This window comes from Orcinus orca, chromosome 19 (assembly GCF_937001465.1).
Source record: "Orcinus orca chromosome 19, mOrcOrc1.1, whole genome shotgun sequence".
Classification (NCBI taxonomy): Eukaryota; Metazoa; Chordata; class Mammalia; order Artiodactyla; family Delphinidae; genus Orcinus; species Orcinus orca.
In genome coordinates this window covers 34108509-34134310 of record NC_064577.1, presented here as the reverse complement: position 1 = coordinate 34134310, position 25802 = coordinate 34108509, and the positions used below count along the sequence as shown (strand labels likewise).

Here is a 25802-nt window from a genome sequence, read left to right as displayed (position 1 = left end):
CTTTGGACTAGAAGTGTCCCCTTTCCCAATTCCTCTTCTCTGAGTCCTCAGTGTCTCCAGGGCTCCTGCTTACAGGTATACAGTTTTGTGATTCCCCTCCACATGTCCCACAGGGGCCCCCTTCCCTTGTGAGGGGAAGGCTTCTCTTGGGTATTCTGATGTTCATTCCTAACATGCAGTTCTGATATTCAGGCTGTCCTGGAGTCTACATCAGGAGATACAAGAGGGGAGAAAAATTCAGGAAAATAATGACCACATTGGTGGTTCTTCCAGTTTTAACCCCCTTGCTACTATTTCTTTTTCAGAGGACTGTGACAGTTGCTTTATTTATTCAGCCAATGGGTGAGACACAGGGCAGAGACCTCAGAAAGACATTTCTAAAATCAGAAAATTTTGTGCCCACAGGTTTAGTCATCTCATCAGAGATCACCTGAGAGACCCATGTTAAAATCTAATTTTGTATTGCTATGGATGTAAACATGGAGGGGTAACAACAAGAGGCAGTATTCCACAGAGACCTACGGTGAGTGCTGGCCAACAGGCTACAGTTTAAATCACTACATACCATGGGTTCTTTCACCTCCCATATTTAGGACTGAACTTACCATATGGCAACTGCACATAGCTTCATGACATGCCCCAATGCCTTCCCTTTTTTTTTGGGCCGTGCCGCATGGCATGCGGGATCTTAGTTCCCTGATCAGGGATCAAACCTGTACCCCCTGCAGTGGAAGCTCAGAGTCCCAACCACTGGACCACCAGGGAATTCCCCCCTATATCTTCCTTAGAGACTAAATGTGGGCCTCTCCGCAATAACTAACATGGCTTTTGCTACATGAAAGACCTCTTATCAGAGTTACTGAATTGTTTCCTATACCTGAAGGCCTCCTGCCTTCAACATCTTTTTCTTGGGTAAAGGTAGGTTATCCTGTAGGATAGCTCTATTTGACTCAGTTTAACTTCAACAAGGCGACCCTAATGAATTACCAGAGGAGCTTTTCCTGAGTGAGAAGGGGGAGGTGAGACCTAATGCACTTCAAAGCATCTACAAAATGGACTGCACCTAAGAGCCTGTGCTCTGTGACAAGAGAAGCCACTGCAATGAAAAGCCCGTGCACCACAACGAAGAGTAGCCCCCGCTCGCTGCAACTAGAGAAAGCCTGTGTACAGCAATGAAGGCCCAATGCAGCCAAAAAATAAATAAAATAAATACATTTGTTTAAAAAAACAACATGGACAGCAGATCTGAAAAAAACATTTAGGAATGCGCCCTTTTGTTAGGAGAGAGAGTCTCAGTACACGAAGAGCAGCTCTTTTACGCTAATAGAACTGTTTTTACACTAGGGCATCAATGTCAAGAACAAAACTCCATGTGAACACTCTGTGCTTGAGCTTCATTTAGCTCCCAAAGGGGACTTCGTGTCATTTCAGTATTCTCCCTTCCTCTTCCTACCCCTCAGGACATCAGCAATCCATACCTTCTAGGAGCTGGACAATCCAAGTGTTAACAGTGTGGGGACCGGAATACCATGTGCCTATTTAGACGAGATTTTCATCTCATGGGAGGATGTATCTCAGGCTGTTTGCAATGATCTTTCTCAAGCTGAGGCGCAAGTCTGCAGAAGAAATGGCAGCTACAACCAGAACCTCAAAGTAAGTTTGAAAACTCTAACATGATGGATTGAAAGCCAGCAAGACTGTTATCGCTGCCTGTGACCCAATGCCCTTTTCACACGCAAACACTCAATGCCCCCTTTCTTCTGGTGGAGTCAAGAAGCCTGAACTGCTGTCCTCACAGCAGCTCCTTCGAATACCCGCTCCAGTGCTCTAGGCCTTTGGTGTGCTCAGAGAGCATTTAAAAAAAGCAAAAAAGCATGCCTGCTTAAGCTTATCAAAATGACAATGATACTCTGTATTCAATTAAAATTAATAAAAATATTTTATTGAATTTCAGGAACTTGGTACTTTTAAAATTTCAAATCTTTGCACACAAATCACCACTATACCTTCTAGAATAGTGGAGGTTAGGACTTGAAGATTGTCACTTGTCTCTTTGTGTAACATAGCACAGAAATCCCAAGTCCTGACACGCCCCACCCCCTTCTGACCATGGCCCCCTCTACTCTGTTGTTCTAGGAGAGGACGATGAGAGGTGTGATGCATTTAAGGAGCTCAGCTGTCCGGGTGGAGACTCAACTGACGTGAGAGGAAGATTAATCCAAAAACCATGCATAGACACCTTGGGATGCGCCACATCACTTGGATCACGTGTGAGTTTCCCTTTTGTATTTTTGTCTGGTTCAGGGCAAAGCTGCTGAAATGAAATTTCTAGTCCCTGAGGGAGCTCAGAAGTTTGGCAGAAGTCAAAGCAGAGACTTTTTGAAATGAGACACTTAGGAACCACCAGTGGACAGCCGGGCGGGAGTGAATTGCAATGTGACTGTTGATGTAGCACCAGGCATCAATTGGGGCCACAAGGACACAAGCTCAGTGACTCCTGGGTGTTGAAGGGCTCCTGGGGATTCAAAGCTAAACTTAAAAAAATTTTTAAGTGCCCAGGACACGGTAGTTTGTTAATCTATGTTTTCCTTTTCCTGCCCTCTCCTTGATATTCTTAAATTCCTGTGTGCCAATGAATGAGCCAAATGAATAAGACAGAAGGAAAAAGGAAAGAGAATGCCCCACCTTTGAAAAAGGCATGCTCTAGCTCCCAGCAGCCAAAACTAACCTTCTCCCTTCTTTAAATTTGAGAACAAGGTACTTTTCTTACCTATAAACCAAGCAGAAATCCCTCCAGGCCCATAAAGTCTACATTTTAGGCTCAGAAATAATCAACTGATGGACTGGGCTTATGCAGGGAAAATCTACCCGAGTCTTTCTGGACGGCTGTGGAGATGCGTCTCCTGGAGGACGCACAAGGCATTTGCTTAGTGTTGCCCAGGCCATCTCCCCATCAGGGTGGTCTTGTCCACTCACCTCCCCAGAGCTCAAGGTTAGGGGGCTGCGGTGGCCATGACTAAGGTCTGGAGCACTCAGTGGAGTGACCCGATCCCACATGTAGGACACGGCAGATCCGAATTATTTTGCAAATTGCAAACCTTCTGAGTAAAAAGAAAAAAAATATACATTCCAAGGTATCTGTAAAGTGCCTGGGAGATGCAGCTTGCTGCCCTGAGGTGCTCTGATCCATCCGTGCTTCAGTCTGCAAGTTAGATTTTGCTACTGTCACACACGTGGTCTCATTCACATGATGGTTTCGTTTTTATTTTTTAAATGGCTGAGTTATAAATCCAGCTAGTGTGCAGTAATTTCATAATTTTTAATATGCATTATCTGCAACAACATTGTGACAGCTCCATACCGTGGATTGACACACAATACTTAGAACAGGTTTATCATATTTGGTCTTTAGGTAAATAATAACTGTTTTAAAATTGCCTAAATATACCATTCTGAGCTGTTTCATTCCACCAGGAAAATACAGGGGTTTTTTCCTCTCTTTAAAAAAAAAATTAAATACCAAAATAACTACATTTAAATAAATAATGACGATGACATTTAAAAATTCACAATAAGGCCAAAGCCCTCTTTCTGTTTGCATGCTGCTCAGCTCTGACCCCCAGAACCCTCTGGAAAGGTGAGTGGCTTTCTTCTGGAGGAACATGGGCTGAGGCCGTGCGGGCCTCCTACTTCTCATTCTCTCACCTTTGTTTCCTTTCCTTTCGCTTTTATTTTTTGTAGGAGAGAAGTCAGCCTTAGTACTGAATTCAGTTCTAAAAGGTTGAGGGGAATTTCCTATTACAAATCAGAAAGCAACCTAGGTGTTTCCAATGCTTACCGGGACGGAGGGTGCCTGCTTCCAAGACCCTTGTATCAACAGGCAGCTTCTGCTCCACCCCAGCAGCTGCTCCTGCCATGAGGGGGGCAAACCGCACCATCATCGGGTGGCCGGCTGGTCGGACGATGCCGAGAGCTGGTGACGGCACCTAAAATAGCGAACGTGCCACGGAGAGATCTGTGATGTTTGTTTGAAAAGGGTGTGTGATAAAAGATTGAATCTTTTTTTCCAAATGAAGAAGTAATAGTTCTTTTGTTTTAAACATACACAATACATAGGAGACTTGTTTTACTTAGAGTGGAAAATTATGCCAGGGACAAAGTCAACACAAAGAAACAAACAACAAAAAGTAGCAAGAAAGAGAAATGGGTAAGTGCAGTTCCGCGAGCCTGGCAGCTCTTTCCGTCAGGGTTACAAGTGGCCCGCGGGTGTCCGTCTGTGTGTCTGTCCGTCTTACACACGGAAATGGAGGTGGATTAATTCAGGTAACTGCTCTAACGTGGAAAATTTGTAGATGTCAAGTAGCTCCACTTAACTTAAACAGGACAGACAAAAGTAAATCATTCCATAGGCTGAAAACAAACAACAAAAACAAACAAAACTACTTTGTTTCTTCTCCCCAAATGAAATCCACACAAAAGGTCCTGTGTGATTCCAAAATTACCAGAGTAGAAATGGAGTGATCTGAAATGTCAAAGACCCCATTATTTTGTAAAGAAAGAAAGTACACCTCAAAATATTCTAATTCCACATGTGAACAACAAAATACTGTCTTGTCTACTGGTGGCGGGGTGGCTCCGGCCCAGCAGGCCTGCTCGCACCGGGTGCGTCCTCCCTCGGAAGGACTGAGAGTATCTACTCGGAACTAAGCTGAGCGCTGGGCGGGGAGACACTGCCGGAGCCCAGCTTTGCTGCGTGTGGTTTTGTTCAGGGGTGACTTCAGTCTTTAAATTAAGGAGTTTTAAGGCCACCTGGGTTTGTGTTTCCAGTGCTGAGGTGAAGTCCAACCGCAGGGCCCTCTACCCACCGAGGGAACGCGCTCTGAGCGTCGGTGAGAGGCAGTGTCTCCTTTTGGCACCACAGAGTTGACGTTAAAGTGAGAAACACTCTCCTGGCCGCTAGTTCTGGACGCCCTTCTCCCGCACGGCTGCCGGCGGCGCATCCATGCTCAGGGCGATGACGAGGCCCTCGCCATCTTCTGTCTTGACCCGCTTTAGCTCTGGCTGCTCCGCCGGGTCGCCGTTCTGGCGCTTGGTGGGCAGGGAGGCCGACGCCGAGGCGTGTGTCGCCAGCATGTGCAAGGGACTCGCCGCTGCTGTGGAGAGACAGTGAGTCAGCGCCCGTGCTTCTGGATGGACCCTCGTCCCCACCACACATTAACCACGTGAACAGTGAGTCTGTTTATGAACAGCCGGCATCTGTTTATTGCTTCCAATCGTGTGCTGTCTTGCTGAAGCGAGAGGAGGGGTAAAGGGACTGAGGCAGAGGTGGGGCACAGAGCAGATAGCTTTGCTGTTTTGGCCCATGGGCTGCTGCCGGCTTCTCCCCGATGCAGAGTCCCCAAACCCAGAAGGGGATCGGGGTGCAGCAAGCCAAGCCTGCATCGGAGCCGCACACCTTCTCCTGAGCCCAGCCTGTAGGGAGGGAGCTCTGCGTGCCCTGGGCCGGCTTCCCCACACCCCTCCACCCAAGCCCTTCTTCTCTCCAGTCTTCATCACAGAGGGGCCCTTCCTCCTCATGGGGCTCTCACTGGGCACAAGGGTCTCCACCACCTCTGATCTCACCTGCCTTGTGCTCTGCACAACCAGGCAAACTGGTCGTCCCACACCTGGAAGTGCTGCTTCCTCCAAGGGGGAAAGCAGGCCTGGGCTGGGAGGAGCCTGGAGCTATTCCACTCAGAGGGGCTTGGGGGTGAGTGGGGGGTGGGATGTGTGCTGGAGGATGCACAGTGACCTGGAGAAGCAGCATCCTGTCCAGGAAGACCCCTGTCCTCCCACCCCATGCCCTCATGCCCCGAGGGAGGTTTAGGACCATGGCAGCAGGTGGCCAGATGGAGAAAGATAAGTGCACAAAGAGCTGGGAACAGCGACCCTGTCTCCTGAGCACGCCTGAGTCCCAGCAGTGACACGCGTGCTGTCCCGCCACACTGATGTTAGTAAGTAGACATTACGGCTGCTGCAACTCATGACAGTTTGCTCTGCATGCTGCATAAGAGCTGTAAGTATAAGGAGTTTACGCCAAGCTTTATAACTTTAGGTGTTTAACATACCGCTTTAGCTGGCACGGGGATTACAGAATTTCCTCTCAAGAAATGGAACTTGAAGCTAAGTGAGATGAGGGAGGGTCTACAAAATGAGAGACAGGAAGCCACGGGACACAGACTGAGGTCAAAGAAAGGGCAGCTCTGACACTGCCAGGATGCCAGTGTCTCCACTTTGATCTCCAGATTCAACACCATTCCAATCGAAAGTCCCAGTAGGAGTTTGTGTAAGGAAATTTCACGTGCCTGCCTTTAGGGAACAAAGGGATCAGCAGCTGGACCCTGGTTAACACGGGGCCTCTGACCACCTCCAGTGTCATCTCTCAAGAACGACTGCTGTGTCACTTTCATGAATAAGGGCATGTGTGGTGCTGGGGCAGCACTGCCACGGAGCCTGGGTTCTTCCAGCAGGACACACACTTCACTGCTGCAGTCCCTGGCAGAGACCCAGAGCCTTGGCTAGTCTAGGAGCTGCCCCATTCTGGCTTGAATAAATGCTATTTCAGGAGGATTTAGTGGTTGTAGAATCAGAGCAGAATGGAGTGAACGGTAGATCAGTGCAAACGGTCAAAGCCTGAAAAATGATGTGACTGGAAGAAGGGGCTGGTGTGCTGGGGCGGGGCAGCAGAGAGCAGGGCCTGCTGTCTGGGAGGCAGGGATGTGGGTGGAGCCTGGGTCCCAGATTCCCAAGCAGGCATGGCGTGGTTCCTAGGCCAGGCTGAGCAGGGTCTTCCGCTAACCATGAACTGCAGACCCTTAAGAAAGGTGACGACAGAAAGAAAAGGAAAGGACCAGGACAGTGAGGGAGACTGAGGAGTGGGCAGAGGAGAAATCTCAGCAGGAAGAGTGCAAAGGGGCACTCAGGCTACAGTGAGCAGGTGGGACGCCACCTAAGCACGGTGTCGGCCCAAGACTCCGTATCTGACCAAAATGATGAGGAGTCGTTGAAGAAATAACACAGCCATAACCATGCTAGTGAACCACACATGTGCAACTGTGACTGAAGCCAGGGCCAAGAGCCCACCTCACAGCTGGACTCACCCTAGCTCTCCACTGCCCATGAACACCAGGCATCAAAATGCCAGGCTTTCCTTTCCGTGCCCTCCTTATGCCCGTGGTGGCAGTAACTGGAGCTCAACGCACGTTCCTGGGGAGACGGGCTTCCTTTCCCAAGGGTGAGAGGGCAGCTGTGACAATGTGCTATGACAATGTGCTGCACCGGGGCGCTCTCGAGAGGCCACGCAGGTGCCCACAGAGCAGGGAGAGCACCATGTTCCTGTTGGGGGTATTCTGCCCTCAGTCACATGGTGCCTCAGCAGGAGGGTGACTCAACTCCAGGGTCACATTCCAAGGGGACGCCAGGCACCATCCTGACCCCTCTCGCCCCCCCCACCCATCTAATTAGCACTGTCTGCGTACACAGGCAGAGGCCAGCAGCTCCAACCTGGATGGTGGCACGGCCTCCTGGCTGATCCCCTGAAGCCCCCAGCCTCCTTGTGGCTGTGAATGCCCCTGAAATACCCATCTTAGGCTTGGACACTCGTTGGTTCCCCAGCTTGCCTGCTTCCCACACCAGCAGCCCCTGGCCCTGCAGGTCTCCCTGCCAACATGCTGTCCTACCCAGTTTCCTGGCTGTGTCCTGGGATGCACTCTCCACTCAGGCGAGACTCAACTCCCCTCCAAGCATAACGCACGGACACATTTCCTGCTATAGCCCAGCACCACTGCTCCTAAGAGATGCCTGACACGGCTGTGAGTGAATCAGTGCCCAAAGCTGGGCCATACCAGGTGGGATACCAAGCTGGCAGGTGCTGAGCTGCTGCCCCGGGGAAACACGGGGTAGGGCTTGTCAACTGATCAACACATACCTTGTTTTATGTGGCTTTTGATTAAAGACGACTTAATCTATACTGTTGATCCATTAACACTGAACTCATGCCTGTACTTTCTCCATAAGGCACATCACAGCCTTCTGTGCCTAGAACACTCCAGGCCTTTTCAGAACCATGCTCAGAGTCCACTTTAAACAGCAAAACCGGGACTTCCCTGGCGGCGCAGTGGTTAAGAATCCACCTGCCAATGCAGGGGACACGGGTTCGAGCCCTGGTCTAGGAAGATCCCACATGCTGCGGAGCAACTAAGCCCCTGCGCCACAACTACTGAGCCTGTGCTTTAGAACCCGTAACCCACAACTACTGAGCCCACACGATGCAACTACTGAAGCCCGCGCACTTAGAGCCCAGGCTCCGCAACAAGAGAAGCCACCGCAATGAGAAGCCTGTGCACCACAATGAAGAGTAGCCCTCGCTCACCACAACTAGAGAAAGCCCACGTGCAGCAACGAAGACCCAATGCAGCCATACATACATATACATAGAGTTTTATTAAAAAAACAAACAGCAAAACCACCAACAAAAATTACAAAACATGAAAACCGTGGCCCTAAGAAACAGTGAGTACAACACGTGTTCACAGTGGGAGCTGAAATGAGGAGGGGGCACTGCCGAGTTGTGCTCGGCTGGGAACCAGCATGCTGAACTCGAATACTTTGCTGCTCTGCACAAGCCCGCAAAGGGCTGTGAAATCAATACAATGAGTACTGATCTGGGAGTTATAAGTAAATTTCAGTGATCTGCAAGAAATCTGCAAATACGGAATCCATGGATACAGGCTCAAGTGCGTGGGACCACCTACCAGGAGTCCCACAGAGCAGCAGCCTCACACGGGGCGGGTGTTGCAGATGCAGAGGCAGAATGATGCCCCAGAGGAGGCGGCGCCGCCTCACTGCTAACCTGGCCACGCCCCACCAAGTCCAAGCAGCTCCTCCCCTTGCGCCAGCGGAAGACGGTGCTGGTCCGGCGGGCGCTCTGCCTGCTGCTACCACAACCTTCAAGTGGTTCCCGAAGGACGCTGGGGTAAGTCAACAGAGCACACCACCAGGCAGATGGAGAAGGCTCCCACAAAACCCTTTCACCTCCTCAACACCTAGCAGGGCCTGGACCCCAGGGCAGCACAGGCTGGAGGCTGGGGCCACTTTCTTATAAGAAGGAATAATACCTGTGAGCCCAGGGGAGACTATTCAGGACAACAGGTGGGAACGCTGGTCATACGAGGACACTGTCTGCAGGGTAAAGACACCTTTCCTCCCGAGACCACTGCCCCACAAGATGGAGGTCTAGGGTAGCAGAGTCTCCACAAAAATGGACTGAGTACCTGTGACCATAACTGTGGTCCAGTGCAGAAGAGGCTGAAAAGTGGCCAGAGCATGTTGGACTCAACCAATGGAATACACTGTTTTAACAGACTAAAGGAGTAACGACCATCTTAACACAGAAAAAGTATGTGACAAAATTCAACACCCTTTCATGATAAAACTACTCAGCAAACCAGGAATAAAAGGAAAACTCCTCAACATAGTAACATGTACGATAACCCACAGTTAATCAGCTTCAATGGTGAGAGACTGGATGCTTCCCCCAAGATCAGGAACAAGACAAGGATGCCTGCTTTGCCACTGCTAGTCAACACTGCATTCGAAGTCCTACCAGGGCAGCTGGGCAGGAAAGGGGAATAAAAGGCATCCAAATGGGAAAGGAGGTAAAAAACTATCTCTACTGGCAGATGACATAATCTTTATATATAGAAAATCTTAACAAATTGACATAAGGAAACCCCCTAATCAAAAAGTAACACAATCAGGGCTTTCCCGGTGGCTCAGTGGTTGAGAGTCCGCCTGCCGATGCAGGGGACACGGGTTCGTGCACCGGTCTGGGAAGATCCCACATGCCGCGGAGCGGCTGGGCCCGTGAGCCATGGCCGCTGAGCCTGCGCGTCCAGAGCCTGTGCTCCGCAACGGGAGAGGCCACAACCGTTAGAGTCCCGGCAAAAAAAAAAAAAAAAAAAAGCAATACAATCAATTAGTATTAGTTTTTGAATTCAGCAAACTTGCAGGGTACAAGATCAACATGCAAAAAAATCAGTTGTATTTCTATACAGTAGCAATGAACAATTTCAAAAGAAAATTATGAAAAGAATTCCATTTAGAAAAACATTCAAAAGAAATAAAATAGGAAGAATTTTAACCAAGACTTAAACACTGCAAGACTTATATACTGAAAACTATAAAACACTGAAGAAATCAAAGACCTAAATAAATGGAAAGACATTCCATGCTCAAGGATTAGAGAATTAATATCATTAAGATGGCAATACTACCCAAAGCAATCTACAGATTCAATGCAATCCCTATCAAAATCCCATTTTTTCCCCCAGAAATGGAAAAGCTGATCTTAAAATTCACATGGAATTGTAAGGTATCCAGAATAGTCAGAACATTCTTGAAAAAGGATGGTGGACTCACACCTCCGGATTTCAAAACTTCCTACACAGCTACAGTAGTCAAAACAGTGTGGTGTTGGCATAAGGGTAGACACGAAAATCAGTGAAATAGAACTGAGAGAAATAAATGCATACATCTGAGGTCAACAGTTTCAACAGTGGAGCCAAGACCATTCAATGGGGAAAGAACAGTCTCTTCAACAGGTGGTGCTGGGACAACTGGATCTCCACATGCAAAACAATGAAGCCGGGCCCTCACATTATATACAAAAATTAACTCAAAATGCATCAAGGACCTAAACATAAGAGCTAAACTATAAAACTCTTAGTAGAAGAAAACACAGGAGTCTAAGTGTAAGTCTTCATAACCTCAGATCTGGCAATGAATTCTTACATATGACACCAAAAGCATAAGAAACAAAAGGGAAAATAAACTTGACTTCATCAAAATTAAAAACTTTTGTGCATTAAAGACACTATCAAGAAAGTGAAAAGACAAACCCACTGAATGGAAGAAAATATCTGCAAATCATATACAGGTATCCCCCCACGCCCCCCTTTGCAAAAGTTCCCTTTATGCCACTTCACTTTTATGAAAGACCTACGTTAGTACCCATTTTTGGTAATGGAAAGAAATCTGAAGAGGATTTTCACTTTTATGGAGAAAGGCAAAAAGCAAAAATAGCGTTTACCATGTGTTTTGCAGCGAGCCATTGGAGAGGCAGCAGCAGCCCGAGCAGTGAGTGACATCGCCAAGTTCCTCCCCAGGAACCATACTCCATCTCAGCATCAAGCCGCCAGAGCTCTGAACTGTGTCTCTGAGTGTCTGTGCTCTACCTTGACTCATTTTGTGCATCTGTTAGGTTTCACAGGAACCCTCTTACTTTGGATAGCAGGGGAAACCTGTATCTGATTAGGACCTAGTATCCAGAATATATAAAGAGCTCCTATAACTCGACAACAAACAACCCAATTTAGAAAAAAAGTCTAAGGATTTAGACATTTCTTCAAAGACGCTATACAAATAACCAACAAGCACATGAAAAGATGCTCAACACCATTAGTCATGGGGAAAATGCAAATCAAAACCACAATTAAGAGTAAGATGGCCATGATCAAAATAAAGGAGAAAATACCAAGTGAGGATGTGGACAAATAAGAACCTTTGTACATCATTGAGGATGGAATGGAAAATTGTTGTGGCTGCTGAGGAAAAGTTTGGTGGCTACTCAATAAATTAACAGAGAATTACCATACAACCCAGTAATTTCACTCCTAGGTATACACCCAAAAGAAATGAAAACAAGGACTCAAACCGATACCTGTATATGAATGTCATAGCAGCAATATTCCCAATAGCCAGAAGGTGGAAACAACCAAAATGCCCATCAACTGATGAATGAATAAACAAAATGGAAACATATTCAGCTAAGGAATGATGTACACATGCTACAACATGGATGAACCTCAAAACATTGTGCTAAGAGGCCAGCTAAGAAGAGCCACAATTCATACGATTCCATCCACAGGAAATATCCAGTACAGGTAAATCCACAGAGATGTAAAGTACATTAGTGGTTACCAGGGAAGTGGGGAATGGGGAGTAACTGCTTAATGAGTGTGAGATTTCCTTTTGGGGTGATGAAAACGCTTTTCAACTAGTTAGAGGTGATGGCTTCAAAATACTGTGAATGTACTTAATGCCACTGAACCACATACTTTAAAATGGTAAACTTTATATTATGTGTATTTTATTGAATACCACAATTTTAAAAAAAATACAGATGATTTGAACCCTAAGGAGACACTGGGTATAAAAGAATTATTGTTGGGACTTCCCTGGTGGCACAGTGGTTAAGAATCCGCCTGCCAATGCAGGGGACATGGGTTCGAGCCCAGGTCCGGGAAGATCCCACGTCGCGGAGCAACTAAGCCCGTGCGCCACAACTACTGAAACTGCACTCTAGAGCCCGCGAGCCACAACTGCTAAGCCCGCGTGCCACAACTACTGCAGCCCGTGTGCCTAGAGCCTGTGCTCTGCAACAAAGAGTAGCCCCCGCTCCCACAACTAGAGAAAGCCCGTGCACAGCAACGAAGACCCAACGCAGCCAAAAACTAACTAAAAGAATTACTGTTTATTTTTAAAACTATAACAATGGTATTGTGCTTATATACTAAAAGAGAGTCCTTCTTTAGAGACGCATGCCAAAACAGGGAATGACATGTCTGGATCTGGGTGGGAGCAGATGGGACGGGTGAGGAATATGGAACAAGGCTGGCTGTGAATTAATTTTCAGAAAGTTTGTAATTTTCCGTAATAAAAATTTAAAATACCAAAGCTTCTGATTTTCAAAATTCATTAGTACTAGGCACTGCTTCCCTTTCTTGAGAGTGACTTTCAAGGGTAAGGGAGGTCACAGCTGGGTCATACAGCATCCACATCACACCCAACAGCAGTTTTCAAAAAAAACCACCATCAGAGCCTCTACTTGCCCATGGAATCTTTCTAAAAGCTGATCTGCCACCTCCTCCCTCCTCCCCTTTCTCAACAGCCTCTCTCTCACCCACTCAACTGGGCTGCTTTTGGGGATGCAAATGTCAAGATGGAGCATGAAACAAAGGAAGAGTGGAACACTGGCACTGTGGACCTGACTTACTACTGACTAGACATCAAATCCTCTTCTAGACCAAGTGATTTCTAAGTAAAAGGTTGAGACTAAATTCAAGGAGAACCAATAAAATTTCCCACTAACAGATAACTCCCACTAAAAGATGACTAAAACTGGAAGGAGTTTTAGCATTTCTTCTACCCTTCCTTCTTCTGAGTGGGAACAAGGTTTCTCAGGGCTGACCCAGCACTTTGCCTACTGTTCCCAGCAGTGATTGTCAATATAATACAATAATTGTGTGGTTTTCTTTAAAGCCCAGATATATTGAAAAATGCATCTTTAATACTACCTACCTACCTACCTATCTATCTACCTATCTAGCTGTGCCATGCGGCTTGCAGGATCTTAGTTCCCTGACCAGGGATCGAACCTGGGTCCATGGTAGTGAAAGCGTGCAGAGTCCTAACCACTGGACCACCAGGGAATTCCCAAATACAATTTTTAAAGAATTATAAGTTTGGTTTTGATCAATTCTATAGTTATAACAATTGATAAGTGAATCCTTATAGTCACAGACAATTAAATCTTTAATATTTCTCCATTTTATTATTGCAAAGAAAATATGTACTCAGTAAATGACATTTAAGCATAAAGTATGTGGCACTAGCACAAAATCTGTGGGGGACATGGGATTGAGCCACGAGGATTGGCGAGCCTGCTTGTCTGTGTGCTGATATGTGGGTGAGAAGGGGCATCAAATCAGAGCAGTATTCAGAGCCAGGAGCACGTTTAAAAGAATAATGTAAGTTTTATTTTAAAACATCAGTATTGGGGGCTTCCCTGGTGGCGCAGTGGTTGAGAGTCCGCCTGCTGATGCAGGGGACACGAGTTCGTGCCCCGGTCCGGGAAGATCCCACATGCCGCGGAGCGGCTGGGCCCGTGAGCCATGGCCGCTGAGCCTGCGCGTCCGGAGCCTGTGCTCCGCAACGGGAGAGGCCACCACAACAGTGAGAGGCCCGCATACCGCAAAAAAAAAAAAAAACATCAGTATTGGGAATTCCCTGGTGGTCCAGTGGTTAGGACTCCGCACTTTCATTGCTGAGGGCTCAGGTTCAATCCTGGTTGGGGAACTAAGATCCTGCAAGCTGTGCAGCACAGCCAAAAATAAAAATTTTAAAAAATATTTTAAAATAAAACATCAGTATTTTCAATAGTGGAAAATTTAATTCCTTGCTTATTAAATTTATAAAGAAAAATTTTAGACACCGATTTAAATATGTGAAAGGGATACACAGTTTCTCAAACTCCTTAGACAGGTGGCCATAAAAGGGCCCTGACCTGCACAGCAGTTCTCAGAAGGTCTGGAACATGTGAGAAATGTACATTCTAGGGTCCCAGGCCAGACCTGCTCAGTTGGGGACTGTGGGAGGGAGCCCTTGAGTGATTCTAAGGCACATGGTATCTGGGAATCAACAGCCTACACCATGGCTTAAGACAGGGAAGAACGGCTCTGACCAGAAATAGACTGTCCACCTCTTGACACCACCTGCTCAGAGCCACACACAGGGCCACCAGGTTTGCCACATCTGGACCACCTGTGACAACCAAGTAATTCATGAAGAAAAGAAGAATGAGGCCTGAAAAACTCTTAGTTACTTAGGAGACACCGGGCTTGAGGAAGAAAGCATTTTAAATGGGCAACTGGTTGCAAACTTCTCAATTTATCCACAAGTGGCATGTTACCTATTACTTAAAAACAAAAAACTCTCAGTGGTTAGTCTTCCCTAGAAAAGGTTGCAGATATTATTCGTCCATTAAATTTGGGGAGGAGCAAGGGGGAAGCGGAATCACATGAGGTGTCTGTCCCAGGTCTCTGTCCCTTAATAGCTCAGTAAGGAAGGATTCAGAGGTCAACACTATTAAGCCTTCTGTTCCCCACCCTCTTTCCAAGAAACTTTCTCTGGGCACAGAGAGCTACTTCGAGCCAGTAGCTTCTGATTCTACTGCTTGGAGTCCTGTAGTTGAATCACGACAGCCCACGTGTGTGGACAGCAAGCACACTCCACATGCCTGGGTGAAGCCTCACTGCAAAGACGTCTGAACACCAGTTCCAAGGAGCCCAAACTCCTGAGCTGACTTAACAGCCAGCTGGACTCCTACCCTTCACACTGCTCCACAGGACTGGGTGGAAGAAGGTTCTCTGTCCTCTGGTTTAAAAGCCAAGCTCCCTTAGGCTCGTCCATGTCAGAACATCCGTGGGAGCTATGTGCACGGGGCTCCAGAGGGCTTTCAGAGCAAAGAGAACAGGAGACCAGCATTCTCCCCTTCCACCATCAGATACTCTCAAGCACACCCGTGCCCCAGGGGAGGGCACCGCCATTGGACAGATCAGCTGTGACAGCCCCCAGGTTGCTTCTAGGCCACACCCAGATGTCTACAAAAGGTGGGAGTATTTTCATCTCTCTAGATAAGCAAGTTCCCTACATACAAACCTTCAAGTTGCAAACTTTCAAGATGCAAATGTGCATTCCATCTACATCAGGCATGGGTGAAACTGCAGCTTGCCCTCCGTCTCCTATTGCTGTTGATCCTTCAGCTCTACCATCTCCCACCTCCTCTCCCTTCTCCAGTCAGTAACGTTTCTTGCCTGTTCACTCCATGCCAGCCCCTGTATGCCAGCTGTTGTACTGTACTACTGTACTTTTCAAGGTACTGTGCTGTAAGATTAAAAATGTTTTATTTTTTGGTGTTTGCTTGTTTTTTATGTATTATATGTATGAAAAGTTATTATAAACCTATTAACAGTACAGTACTATACAGCCAATTGTGTTAGTTGGGTACCTAGGCTAACTTTGTTGGACTTACGAGCAAAATGGACTTAAGAACGCGCTCTTGGAATGGAACTTGTTCATATGTAGGGGACTTACTATATTTAGAAATGCTTCTCTCTTCAGATGGCTCCTCCAATGGGAATCACATGGGAGCCAATTCCCACAGCCAATTCCCTGGTATCCTACAGCACTATTCAGTTTCCTATAGTTTACAAATGCAAACATTTCTTCAGACAAAAAAATTAAAATTGTAACAGAATGAAAACCTTGAACACCACGCTCCATAAAAGGACAGCAGAGGACCTTTGCTCAAGTTGTTAGCACCCAGTAACCCATGGAGGACACTGCTTACCATTATTCACCTGGCCGTGGACGGCGGCGGGGATTGGCACCACGTGAGTCCCGTTTTGTGTTACAGTTTTTATTGGAAGCTGGTGCTGACCTAGAGGTGCCTGCTGCACTATGGTGACCGTCTGGACAGGGGTGGTCTGTGACGTCTGAATGATCCGGCCAGCGGCACCTAGTGTGGCATGGCTAATCGCAGGAATAGGTTCTACTTTCACTAAATTCAAAGAAAAGGAAAAGAGAAAAAATGACACCAACTAATATTACTGGGTAGCTTACAGAAATCTCACTAGTTTGAAGTACAACAAACCAGGCGGCGAGCAGCCCTGCTCCAGCACAACATTACATAACATGTTAGCAAGGGGGTCAGGATGAATGAGGCTGGCGGGTTTCTAAGAGCTTGAAAAGCTGCCCGAAGTGACTGCTTCCGCTGCTCACCTTTTACTTCTCTGTGGTCTCCATTCTCTTGTGGCTCTGCCTTAGGGGGGGCCAGCACGGCCGCCTGAGTGACCACGGCCTGTCCTGCGACGGTGTACGTATTTGCCGGGGCCAGTCCGGCCACGCTGGTGACAGACACCGCTGGGATCTGGTGGACGACATGAACCGTCTGCACGACGGGCTGCTGGGAGGTCGAGGTGGTCACAGGGGCGGCGACAGTGTAGGTAACAGGCTTGATCGTCGGTGGCAGTGGTCGCTGCACGGCGATTAAGACGGGCTGACTAGACAGAGGTGAGCCTACCAAGGACGGGAGTGGAGGTGAGGCTCATATATCCCAAACCAACTAACTACGACCCCTCACTAGCAACATGCAGACTGATTTAAGAAAACAGGACATGGCCCTTTCGCCTGGTAATAATAAAGTCATTCATGATGAAAGAAATGACATATTTAATGGGGATATTTAATGTATATCTAACTGTTAAAAGGGTAATCTCTGCTTTGTTCACATTTCTTTTCTTTTTTTTTGGCTGCACCATGCGGTACGCAGTACTCCCTGACCAGGGATCGAACCCGGGCCCCCTGCAGTGGAAGCACGGAGTCTTAACCACTGGACCACCAGGGAAGTGCCTGTTCAGATTTCTTACAACACCTCTTCCCACAGTTCTCTCATCATGAAAAAGAAAACCTCAACACAGGATATGGGAAGAAGCTGCCCAATGAAGCCTGAAGGAGGGGGCCATGTTCCCCAAGATCAAAGTCTCCATCTTATGATAGGTGCAGAGGAGCAGGAAGTGTGGAGACAGAGCTGGCAGCCAGCACCTCTGCCAGTCTCTGTTCTTTCTGATTTGGGCGTTTAGGCTCCAGCAACAGGAATGGGGGCTGGCAGGGGGTGTTGCCAGCATGGCCAGGAATTCCAATATACCAAAATGCACATTTTGCCAACCAACTAGGAACCATAACAGAATTACTTTGGACACATTTTCACACTATTTTTTTTTTAATTCCCCAGGGCACATATTTTTATTCTACATTGCGACTTTTATAAGTACACTGAGAAATGCTCACCTATTCATTAAATAGACATTTTTTTTGCTGCTAATGTCTACTTTGTCTAATTTATGCTATTTCTTTACGAGGGGAATCTTTCTCATAGATTTTTGAATGATGAAGCAACTAAGAAACGGGTTAATTCTAAACTTTTTCAGGCACCTACACACAGAGTCATAAAAGTTGACTGATTTTTTTTTTTAACACAGTGCAATTAATTTTTCAGAGCCTATAAAATAACATTCAGGTACTATGCAGAAAGTATCAGGCACAAGGTGCAAAGGATCCAAGGCCTCTTGCTATTTCTTCTCTGATGAGACTGGCTCACATGCTCATCTGACCCACCCCTCTCCCACCACACTTGCCCTCTGCACATCTCACCTGGTGCACTCTGGGCAAACCGTGCCTCCTGGATGACAGCGAGTTTGGGCTGTGAGGCACCAGGCTCGGGCTCCAGAGGGGCTGGTGAACCTTCCCTCGACAGGCTCTCAGGGGTCTGGGCGCCACTGGAGTGAGCAGACAGCACTCCAGCATGATTGGGGGAGGCTGGGGCACTTCTGTATGACCAAAAAGAAGACAGTGGATTTTTACAGGTAAAGCACTCATAAAGCTGCCTTGTTTTAATAGGCGTATTTTGCAAAAACAAAGGTGTCATTTGTCTTCTGCCAACCAACTACAGTTCCTTAAGTCTTACTTTAGGTGTGATGCCTGTGACCTGAGATGGACACTTAGCGAGGCTGGCATGGCTGTGACAGAGCCACTGTATGCAGGGCGCCGCTGCTCCACACCCAGCACAGGCCGCACAGCATGGGGAGGGACTGGTTGCTTCCCTAAGCAGCTCCCATCCACAGCCAGGCAGCAGGAGCCAGCAGCGTGCGAGCCAGCTGGGGCTCAAGACTTAACATTACAGTCATTTCTTTTTTTTGTTTAAAAACAGAAATCTACTAATGGAGCTAAAAATATGGATTTTAAAATCAGGCAATTAACACTGTATAAACCAATCTTGAGTTTAAGCAGCTAAGATGTAGCTTTAAAGAGCTTTTCACATCCAAGAAAAAGGAAAAAACATGATTCATCAACGTGGCATCGTGATATTGCCGACTCATCATATTGACAATATGCATTCAACGAAGCAACAGTGTTACATAGGAATGAAATTTAAGTAAAACTTTATAATCTGAATTGTTTCAGACCACTAGAAACAAAAATACATGGGTGGCATCCAACATTTTTTTTTTTTTCCAAATCCCCAACCCAACATTTAATCATAATGCATTTGGTAATTCCTTCATTTTCAAAAGGAAAATTTACCAATACGTCAAAGGTAAATTTACTGACCATTAAATGAGGTCTTTTTGTTTGTCTTCTTTCCTTACCTAGACGAGAGCGGTCCCAGAGGGGTTCTAAAGCAAGGCACGCCCCTAGGCCGTCTTTTCCTAAAAGCCTGCTCTATTAATTTGCTTTCAGAGGCAGGGTCTATCCTCCAGAATGAGCCTTTGCCTGGTTCTTCCTGGGAACGTGGTACTTTGATGAAATAACGATTCAGAGAGAGATTGTGGCGAATTGAATTCTATGAAACATAAAAAAATACGTAGAATTCATATATTTCTTTGCTGAGAAATAAAAATGTGCCCCAGTTTTAGTGCCCTGCAAAGGTCCTGCAGCTCTGTGCTGGAAGGAACCGGCCCTCCCCAAAGTGAAGGAGGAGCTGCGGGGTGTGACTACTCAGAGGCTGCGACGTGGCTTCTACAGAGGAAAAGACACAAGGACACAGGGCACTGTGAACAGCATGGCAGGATGGGCACCAGGAGGCAAGGAAGGGAACTGGGGAATGGGGAAGGGGTGAGAAATCTACACCACACAGAAAGAGGCTATTTCCAACAGGAAAAACGTCAACTTCCACCTTTTTACCAGGTAGGAAATCAAGGGCTATCACTGTGACCTCTCCCTGTTTGGAGAAGGACAGCACTGAGATCCACTATTCCTTTAAAATACTTTTTTGAGCACAAAATTAGCTTATAGAAATGTCACAGCCTTTAAAATGAATTAATCCAGCATAAAGTATTTGGCAAACCAGCAAAGGAGAAAAAATGAGCCAAAGTTTAGAAATATTATTGACACCATCTGCCCGGAAAAGAACTATATACTTTGATTCTCAAAATAATATTGTGAGGCACATTGAGAAAATTTTTCTCAATTCCTAAGTCCATTCTTCTTTCTATTACAAAAAGCTCAGCTCACAGTTTACACGTGATTTGAGGACAGCTTCCTGATGCACCGAAATCTGAGACCTACGAAAGGTCAGGAAAAGCTGGATGGAAGTCCTGCATTCAGATCCTTTCGGCATTTACATTAATGCTTAAATTTAAAATTAATAAAGTTTCAACCCAAACTAAAATTCTGGCTATCCAAAAATCATTTCTAAGTTCTCTAACTAACTTTCTAATAGAACTGCTAGTCACGACCTGAAATTCTGAATTCCCAGAGGTGGCTCAGAAATCAAAACATGTCAAATACTACCTTACAGCCAATCTAAGGGACTATTCAAGAACCAGACCAGTCACAGGCCATGACGAACCACCAATGCCCGTGGATGTCAGGCACCTCATTGGCAACATGAAGCGACAGGCTAAGCTATGTCTGTGATTTGTGAGATTGTTTAGAAGCAGATGTAGTATATTAGATTTAGAATATATGCATAACCACAGATACTTGCTATGACGTTTTATCATAGGGTTTGGCTGATAACCAACCAACACCTACCAATCCCTCCAGAAAATCGAATCTGTTATTGGTGCCCCCATCAAGCCAGAGCAGGCAATCCTTCCCCATCTGCATTCAGACCTTTCGGGTGTGGAGTAGAAGGCAGATTCTAAGAAAAAACACTGAGAAAAGCCAGCCCAGATCATGACACTGGAGGACACTCTCACTGTGAACTGTGGGTGAGGGTCCTGAGTTCCTGACTGCACCGTGGGAGGCCGGCACCCAGATGGGAGCTCAGAAGTGACCACTAAGCCACAGTGCTAGGTGACACGTGACAAGGGAGGTGCCGAGCCTCAAGTGAAGGCTGGAACTGCACTGACTTAGGTGAAGTAGGTTCACATGCATGTTGTTAGGAGGAGAAAGGGAAGGGAGGTCAGCACAGTGGGACTCTGGAGGCAGGAAGTGCTACTTCAGGGGACTGGGCACTAGGATTTCTACCCACTGACAAAGGTCAGGACCAGGATCAGCAATACAGCTGCTCCGTTAACCCTCACACCACGGACAAACTGTACAGTTAAGTCCTTAGGTCAGGGAGTTGCTATTTTCTGTTCTGAAAATGTAACAGAACCCAGTCTGCACCATCAGAAGAGAGTCTAACTTCCTCTGCGCTCTGACAACAATCTCACAGACAAATGAGCCCAATTACTGGTCACCTGTGATTCTCCAGCCAACAAGACTCTAGAAAACATGAAGAGGTAATAAGAGATATTTAATGTATACACAGATAGAATAAATAATTGTATTTCTAAGGTAATTAAGGCCTTTGTAATTTGATCAAACCAAGCTATATACATTTAAACCACCCTGATTCAATTCCAGTGACTCAAATTATTTTAAAGTATTCAGAGAGAAGGCAGGTTATTATTTAAAACTAAATACGAAGAAAAGGATCTGCAATACTGTGCACATTCTCTTTCCCCCAAATTCTCCCTAGTAGGGGCTGCTTCCCAGAACCCAGCTGACAAAGGGGAAAGGCGCAGAGCTGATCACTCGTGCCTGCTCTGTGCTGTCCTCCCTGAGCGCCTCCAGCCTTCCTGCCCATAACCTACACTTCTCATGGGCAGTTTGTGTCTGTTAGTCCCACTCAGCACTGAGCATTTGCCAGTGTGTATTCAGCATAGTAGGACTTGTAAAGAAATTTAAGGGAAGGACCTTCCAGAGGAGAGTCCAGTGTGCAGGGTGTGGGTGAGCACAAGTCACTCCCTCTACTTTCAGAAACCAGCTCTGGTCCTTTCAGAGGCCAAGAGCTCCAGAATTCTCAAAGTTTTCAGTCACAACAAATACCTCAATTCTGAGCAGGGTAAAATTATAAGTCATAACAAAGTAAAACATTTTGGCATAAGTATGCAACCAAAAGAGATGCCATCTTTCCAGCTAGTGTTACTCAGACCACCTTGCTTTATACTCAGATTTGCTCCGGATTAATCAAAAAGCTTTTGGCATGGGTAGACTGCAAAATACCAAAAGTCAGTCTGAAAGGAGCCATGGATTTCCATTAAGTGCTCAGAATTGGCATGGTGGGAAGTGTCCACAGGCGTCATCTTAGGAACTGAGGCAGAGCAAGGGGCTCAATCACCGGGACCTGAGCTCCGAGAAGCATGGCACTGCCATCTCCCCTGCCCCACTGGGGAGGGCAGGATGCAGTCTGCAAATCCACACTTGAAAAATGGGCTGTTTTGGTTGACAGTTATTTGTGGGTTTTTTCTCAAAAGAAAAAGGATATGGGTCTTTTATGAAACCAGGTTGCAAAATAGAAGGCTTTTTGTTTTCAGCCAGGAGAGAGGGACTAGGAATGAGCCTTCCGTGTAGAGTCTGTAAGTGCAGTCCCTGAGGATGGGCAGCTCAGAGAGTCCTGTGACAGAAAAGGACACATGCGGGCATGCTGGGGAGAGCAAGGACTGCTGAGGACAGGAATTTGAGTGCATATCCATGAATTAAAGGAGGGCTGGAGCAAGAGAGCCCTTTCTCGCTAAAATAGCTGGAGCAGGAGGTGTGAAATGTCCCAGGAACAGCCTTACACAGGCAAGAGGCGCAGTCACCCTTACGAACCTTTATCTGGACAGAAAAGAAGATGTTTCAATAAAAACAAGCGTTAATGACAGTTCAGTAAAGAGGGTGTTTATAACTCTCAGTTCTAAGTGGGCTGTGAAGTCACTTCAGGAGCCAGCAGCAATCAGAGTACTCAGGGGTCACCTCTGCAGGCCTCGCCTCTCTGTGATCACGGCCCCTCCTGACTCACTCCCCAGGACCCCGAGGCCAGGAGGAGGTCGCCCTTCAGCCTTCAGCCTTCTTTAGCAAGAAAACCCTGTGATGCACGGAATCAGTTCTCTCGTAAATGGATGCTACAAAGCACAGGGAAATACGACCAGAAGGGAAACACACCACTGAAAGTCTGGCCAGGCTTTTCAGAAACACTCACTCCCATTACAACCCAGCTCACTGGCATTTCAAATCATCGGAATTCTACACACAGCTCCTGGACAGGACTGTGTGACAGATCTCACCTGCCTGTGCCCAGGGAGCTGTGTGACATAGACATGGATATAGACTGTCGTCTGCTTCCACTTCTTTTGTTTTTCATTTTCTTTGAAGCACAAGCTCACTGTTACAGATTAAAATACGGTAAGTACTGCTGGGACCTAATTGTACATCATCTTAAGAGAACTGCCAGGTAGCTGGATACGGAAGGGTTCTCCCGAGCCACTGTTTCCCTCACGGCCAACTGAGAAATGCCACCTTGCTGTGAACAGGAAGGCGGGCAGGGCACAGATGCTCCAGGCCAGGAGGACAGGCTAGGTCTCATTTTGTACCTTTAGTCTTTACACGACTAAAGACCCCTTACAGAGGAAACAGTCAGGATTTGGCTGGAACACTTTTTTATTACAACATGTTTATACATCTGCAGGTAGAAGAAAAAAGGTTTTACCTTCCGTTAAACAGAGTGGCTTACCCCCTACCCCGCCCACGTCACCTGATTATGGTTATGGTTCAACAGATGCATTTTTCAAAGGATCATTTACTCATTAAGCCTCAAAGGAATTCTGTAGCCACTCCTGGTTACTTAATAAATTCAGAATATGTAAATGTATGTTTCTTCTCTCTTTTGTGATGCTTTTCTATTCCATACTTCAAACTTACCCTTTCCCATACTGTCTGAATTAGTGAGGTCCTGCTAAACACCTGGTAAATGGCCACACATAACACAGACACGCAGAACAAGGGAAAACATACACAATGTAGAGGTTTAAAAATTAAACTAAATTAAAAAGCCAAACAATGGAAATACTATGCACCAATTTCAAAGTGTCCTCTGAGGAGGCCTGGATTCACAGACAGCCTAGGAATAGGCTGGAAGTCCAGGTAGACAACTGAAACAGGGCAGCGCTGTGTTCATCTGCTCTGTACACTGGCCAACTGGAGGAGGTATCTTTTGAAGAAAGGGTTCCTCAGTAAAACAGTTTGAAAACCATCTCTGTGCAAACTTCAAAAAGCTACATATGTCAGCAGACGTATAGCTAAGGAAGACAGAAGAATGCCAAAGTAAGTGGGTGGGCAGGATTAACTCTCCCTCACTTCAGACACATGAACTGCACTGGTCCAAGAGAAACATCTCAAACGATCCACACCTTTCCCATCCATGGAGACCGTAACAGTAAGAAACAGTGCTGAGATTTCTTCTAGAACCACTATTCCTCCCACTCTGCGCTAAGGAGGTCAGAGAGAGCGTGGCAACAGCAGGCCTCTTCCTTTCTCGGCACAAGAGGCCCTCACTCATCTCATTCTACCTGTGCCCCAGCTACATACATAGCAGCTCAATTCTCTTCTCATTTGCCAACCAGCATCTACAAGACATGTAACAGAAACATTTAATAACAACTGAAATGGATTTACCTGCCAGCCCTTGTCCGCAGTCCTGTAGTAGGGATAGTTTTTCGTGATGTGCGTATAAATTCCATTTAGGGTGAGTTGTTTATCAGGAGCCATCGTAATTGCTTGTACGATTAATTGTGCATAGGAATAAGGTGGCTTTGAATCATCCTGTGTTTAAGTTAAAAAAAAAAAGTACTGAAATTATCAAAATTTTTACTAAATTTACTAAAATTCAAGATTCTTGACATTTTTGAGCATTCCTATGATAATGCTTGGTTTTCCTTCCTATAAAAGTAATCTAATATGATGGGGGAACTCCCTGGCAGTCCAGTGGTTAAGACACTGCACTCTCACTGCTGAAGGCCCAGGTTTGATCTGTGGTCAGGGAACTAAAATCCCACAAGCCACGTGGCAGGGGGAAGAAAAAAAAGTAATATAATATGATGGGAAAGCATTTGGAAAATTGGGAGGAAGCAAATGGATGCATGTACAGCAGCATAAAAAAGAACATTAAAACCACATAAGGAAAAAGTCCAAATGGCAGAAACGGAAATAAGAAGAAAATGAGAAAAGCTGCCTCCCCTCAGCAGGGTCCACAGCATGCACACTAAACCACACCAGAGGCCCATCACGTGGCTCTAGCAGCCGAGTGAAGAGCTGGGCCAGGACAGTGGTGGCAAAGGGTGGAGTGAGCCACCCTCTCTCAGGCCCCTGTGAGGGTCCTCATACACACAAGGAGATGGGGCAAGAATGCTGAACACCCCAGCGCCAGAGTGAGGACCACTCAGAAACAAGTGTCCATCAAGAGGCTCCTCCTGTAAGAAAACCCCACTCAGAGGAGAGCACCAGAAGCCAGACGCAGGGTTCCCACACCGGGGTCCAAGGCACTTGGGCAGGCATCGTTCAGGTGTGCAGGGCTGCCATGCACACCACAGGATGTTGGCATTCCTGGTCCCAGCACACTCAAAGCCACCAGTGGCTCTTTGCCATTGTGACAACTCAGAACCCCATACACATGCACAAAGTCACTGGGGAGACGGTGCACCTCTGCTGTGAACTCGGAAATACACATATCAACGGAGAAACCACAAAACGTAACGCTATGTAAACAGTAAGCTGCAAAAGAATGCATTCAAGATGATACTCCTTATATGAGGTTTAGAAATGAACACTTTAGATATTGTTTAGAGATAAATACAAATAGGCAGACAAGCAGAGGACTGTAGGATGGGTGAGGAAGGAGAGTGAAGTGCCAAAGAACGGAATGCAGGCTTCACCTTCACTAAAGGCTAACTTTAGTCCTGACAGCTGGCCGTGGGCATGTGCTCTGCACTGGAAGACTGAGCCACCTGTTATCCCAGCACCCCACTTTCATTTACATTTTTTATTTTTTAAAATATTTATGTATTTGGCTGCACCAGGCCTTAATTGTGGCATGTGGGTGTGGCCCGTGGGATCTT

At 46.5% G+C, this 25802-nt stretch overlaps 1 protein-coding gene and 1 long non-coding RNA gene across 3 annotated transcripts in view; one reads left to right on the top strand and one right to left on the bottom strand.

Annotated features, from left to right (window-relative positions):
- Positions 1-1920: 1920 nt before the first annotated feature.
- Positions 1921-25802, bottom strand: part of FOXK2 (forkhead box K2) — a 70956-nt gene continuing 47074 nt past the window's right edge. The window contains exons 4-9 of one of the 2 annotated variants that reach the window (XM_049701844.1): positions 24364-24510; positions 19086-19279; positions 18091-18266; positions 16660-16956; positions 16229-16438; positions 1921-5150 (exon numbers count right to left, since the gene is read on the bottom strand). In XM_049701844.1, coding sequence (XP_049557801.1) covers positions 4957-5150; positions 16229-16438; positions 16660-16956; positions 18091-18266; positions 19086-19279; positions 24364-24510 — 1218 coding nt within the window. In that variant the 3' untranslated portion in view covers positions 1921-4956. Of the gene's footprint in view, positions 5154-16228; positions 16439-16659; positions 16957-18090; positions 18267-19085; positions 19280-24363; positions 24511-25802 lie in introns of both variants that reach the window. The other variant, XM_033438821.2, reaches the window with a different exon arrangement.
- LOC125962072 (uncharacterized) lies at positions 5112-12774 on the top strand. Its single transcript, XR_007473443.1, has 2 exons — positions 5112-5229; positions 8056-12774. It is a non-coding gene; the product is annotated as an uncharacterized LOC125962072 (long non-coding RNA).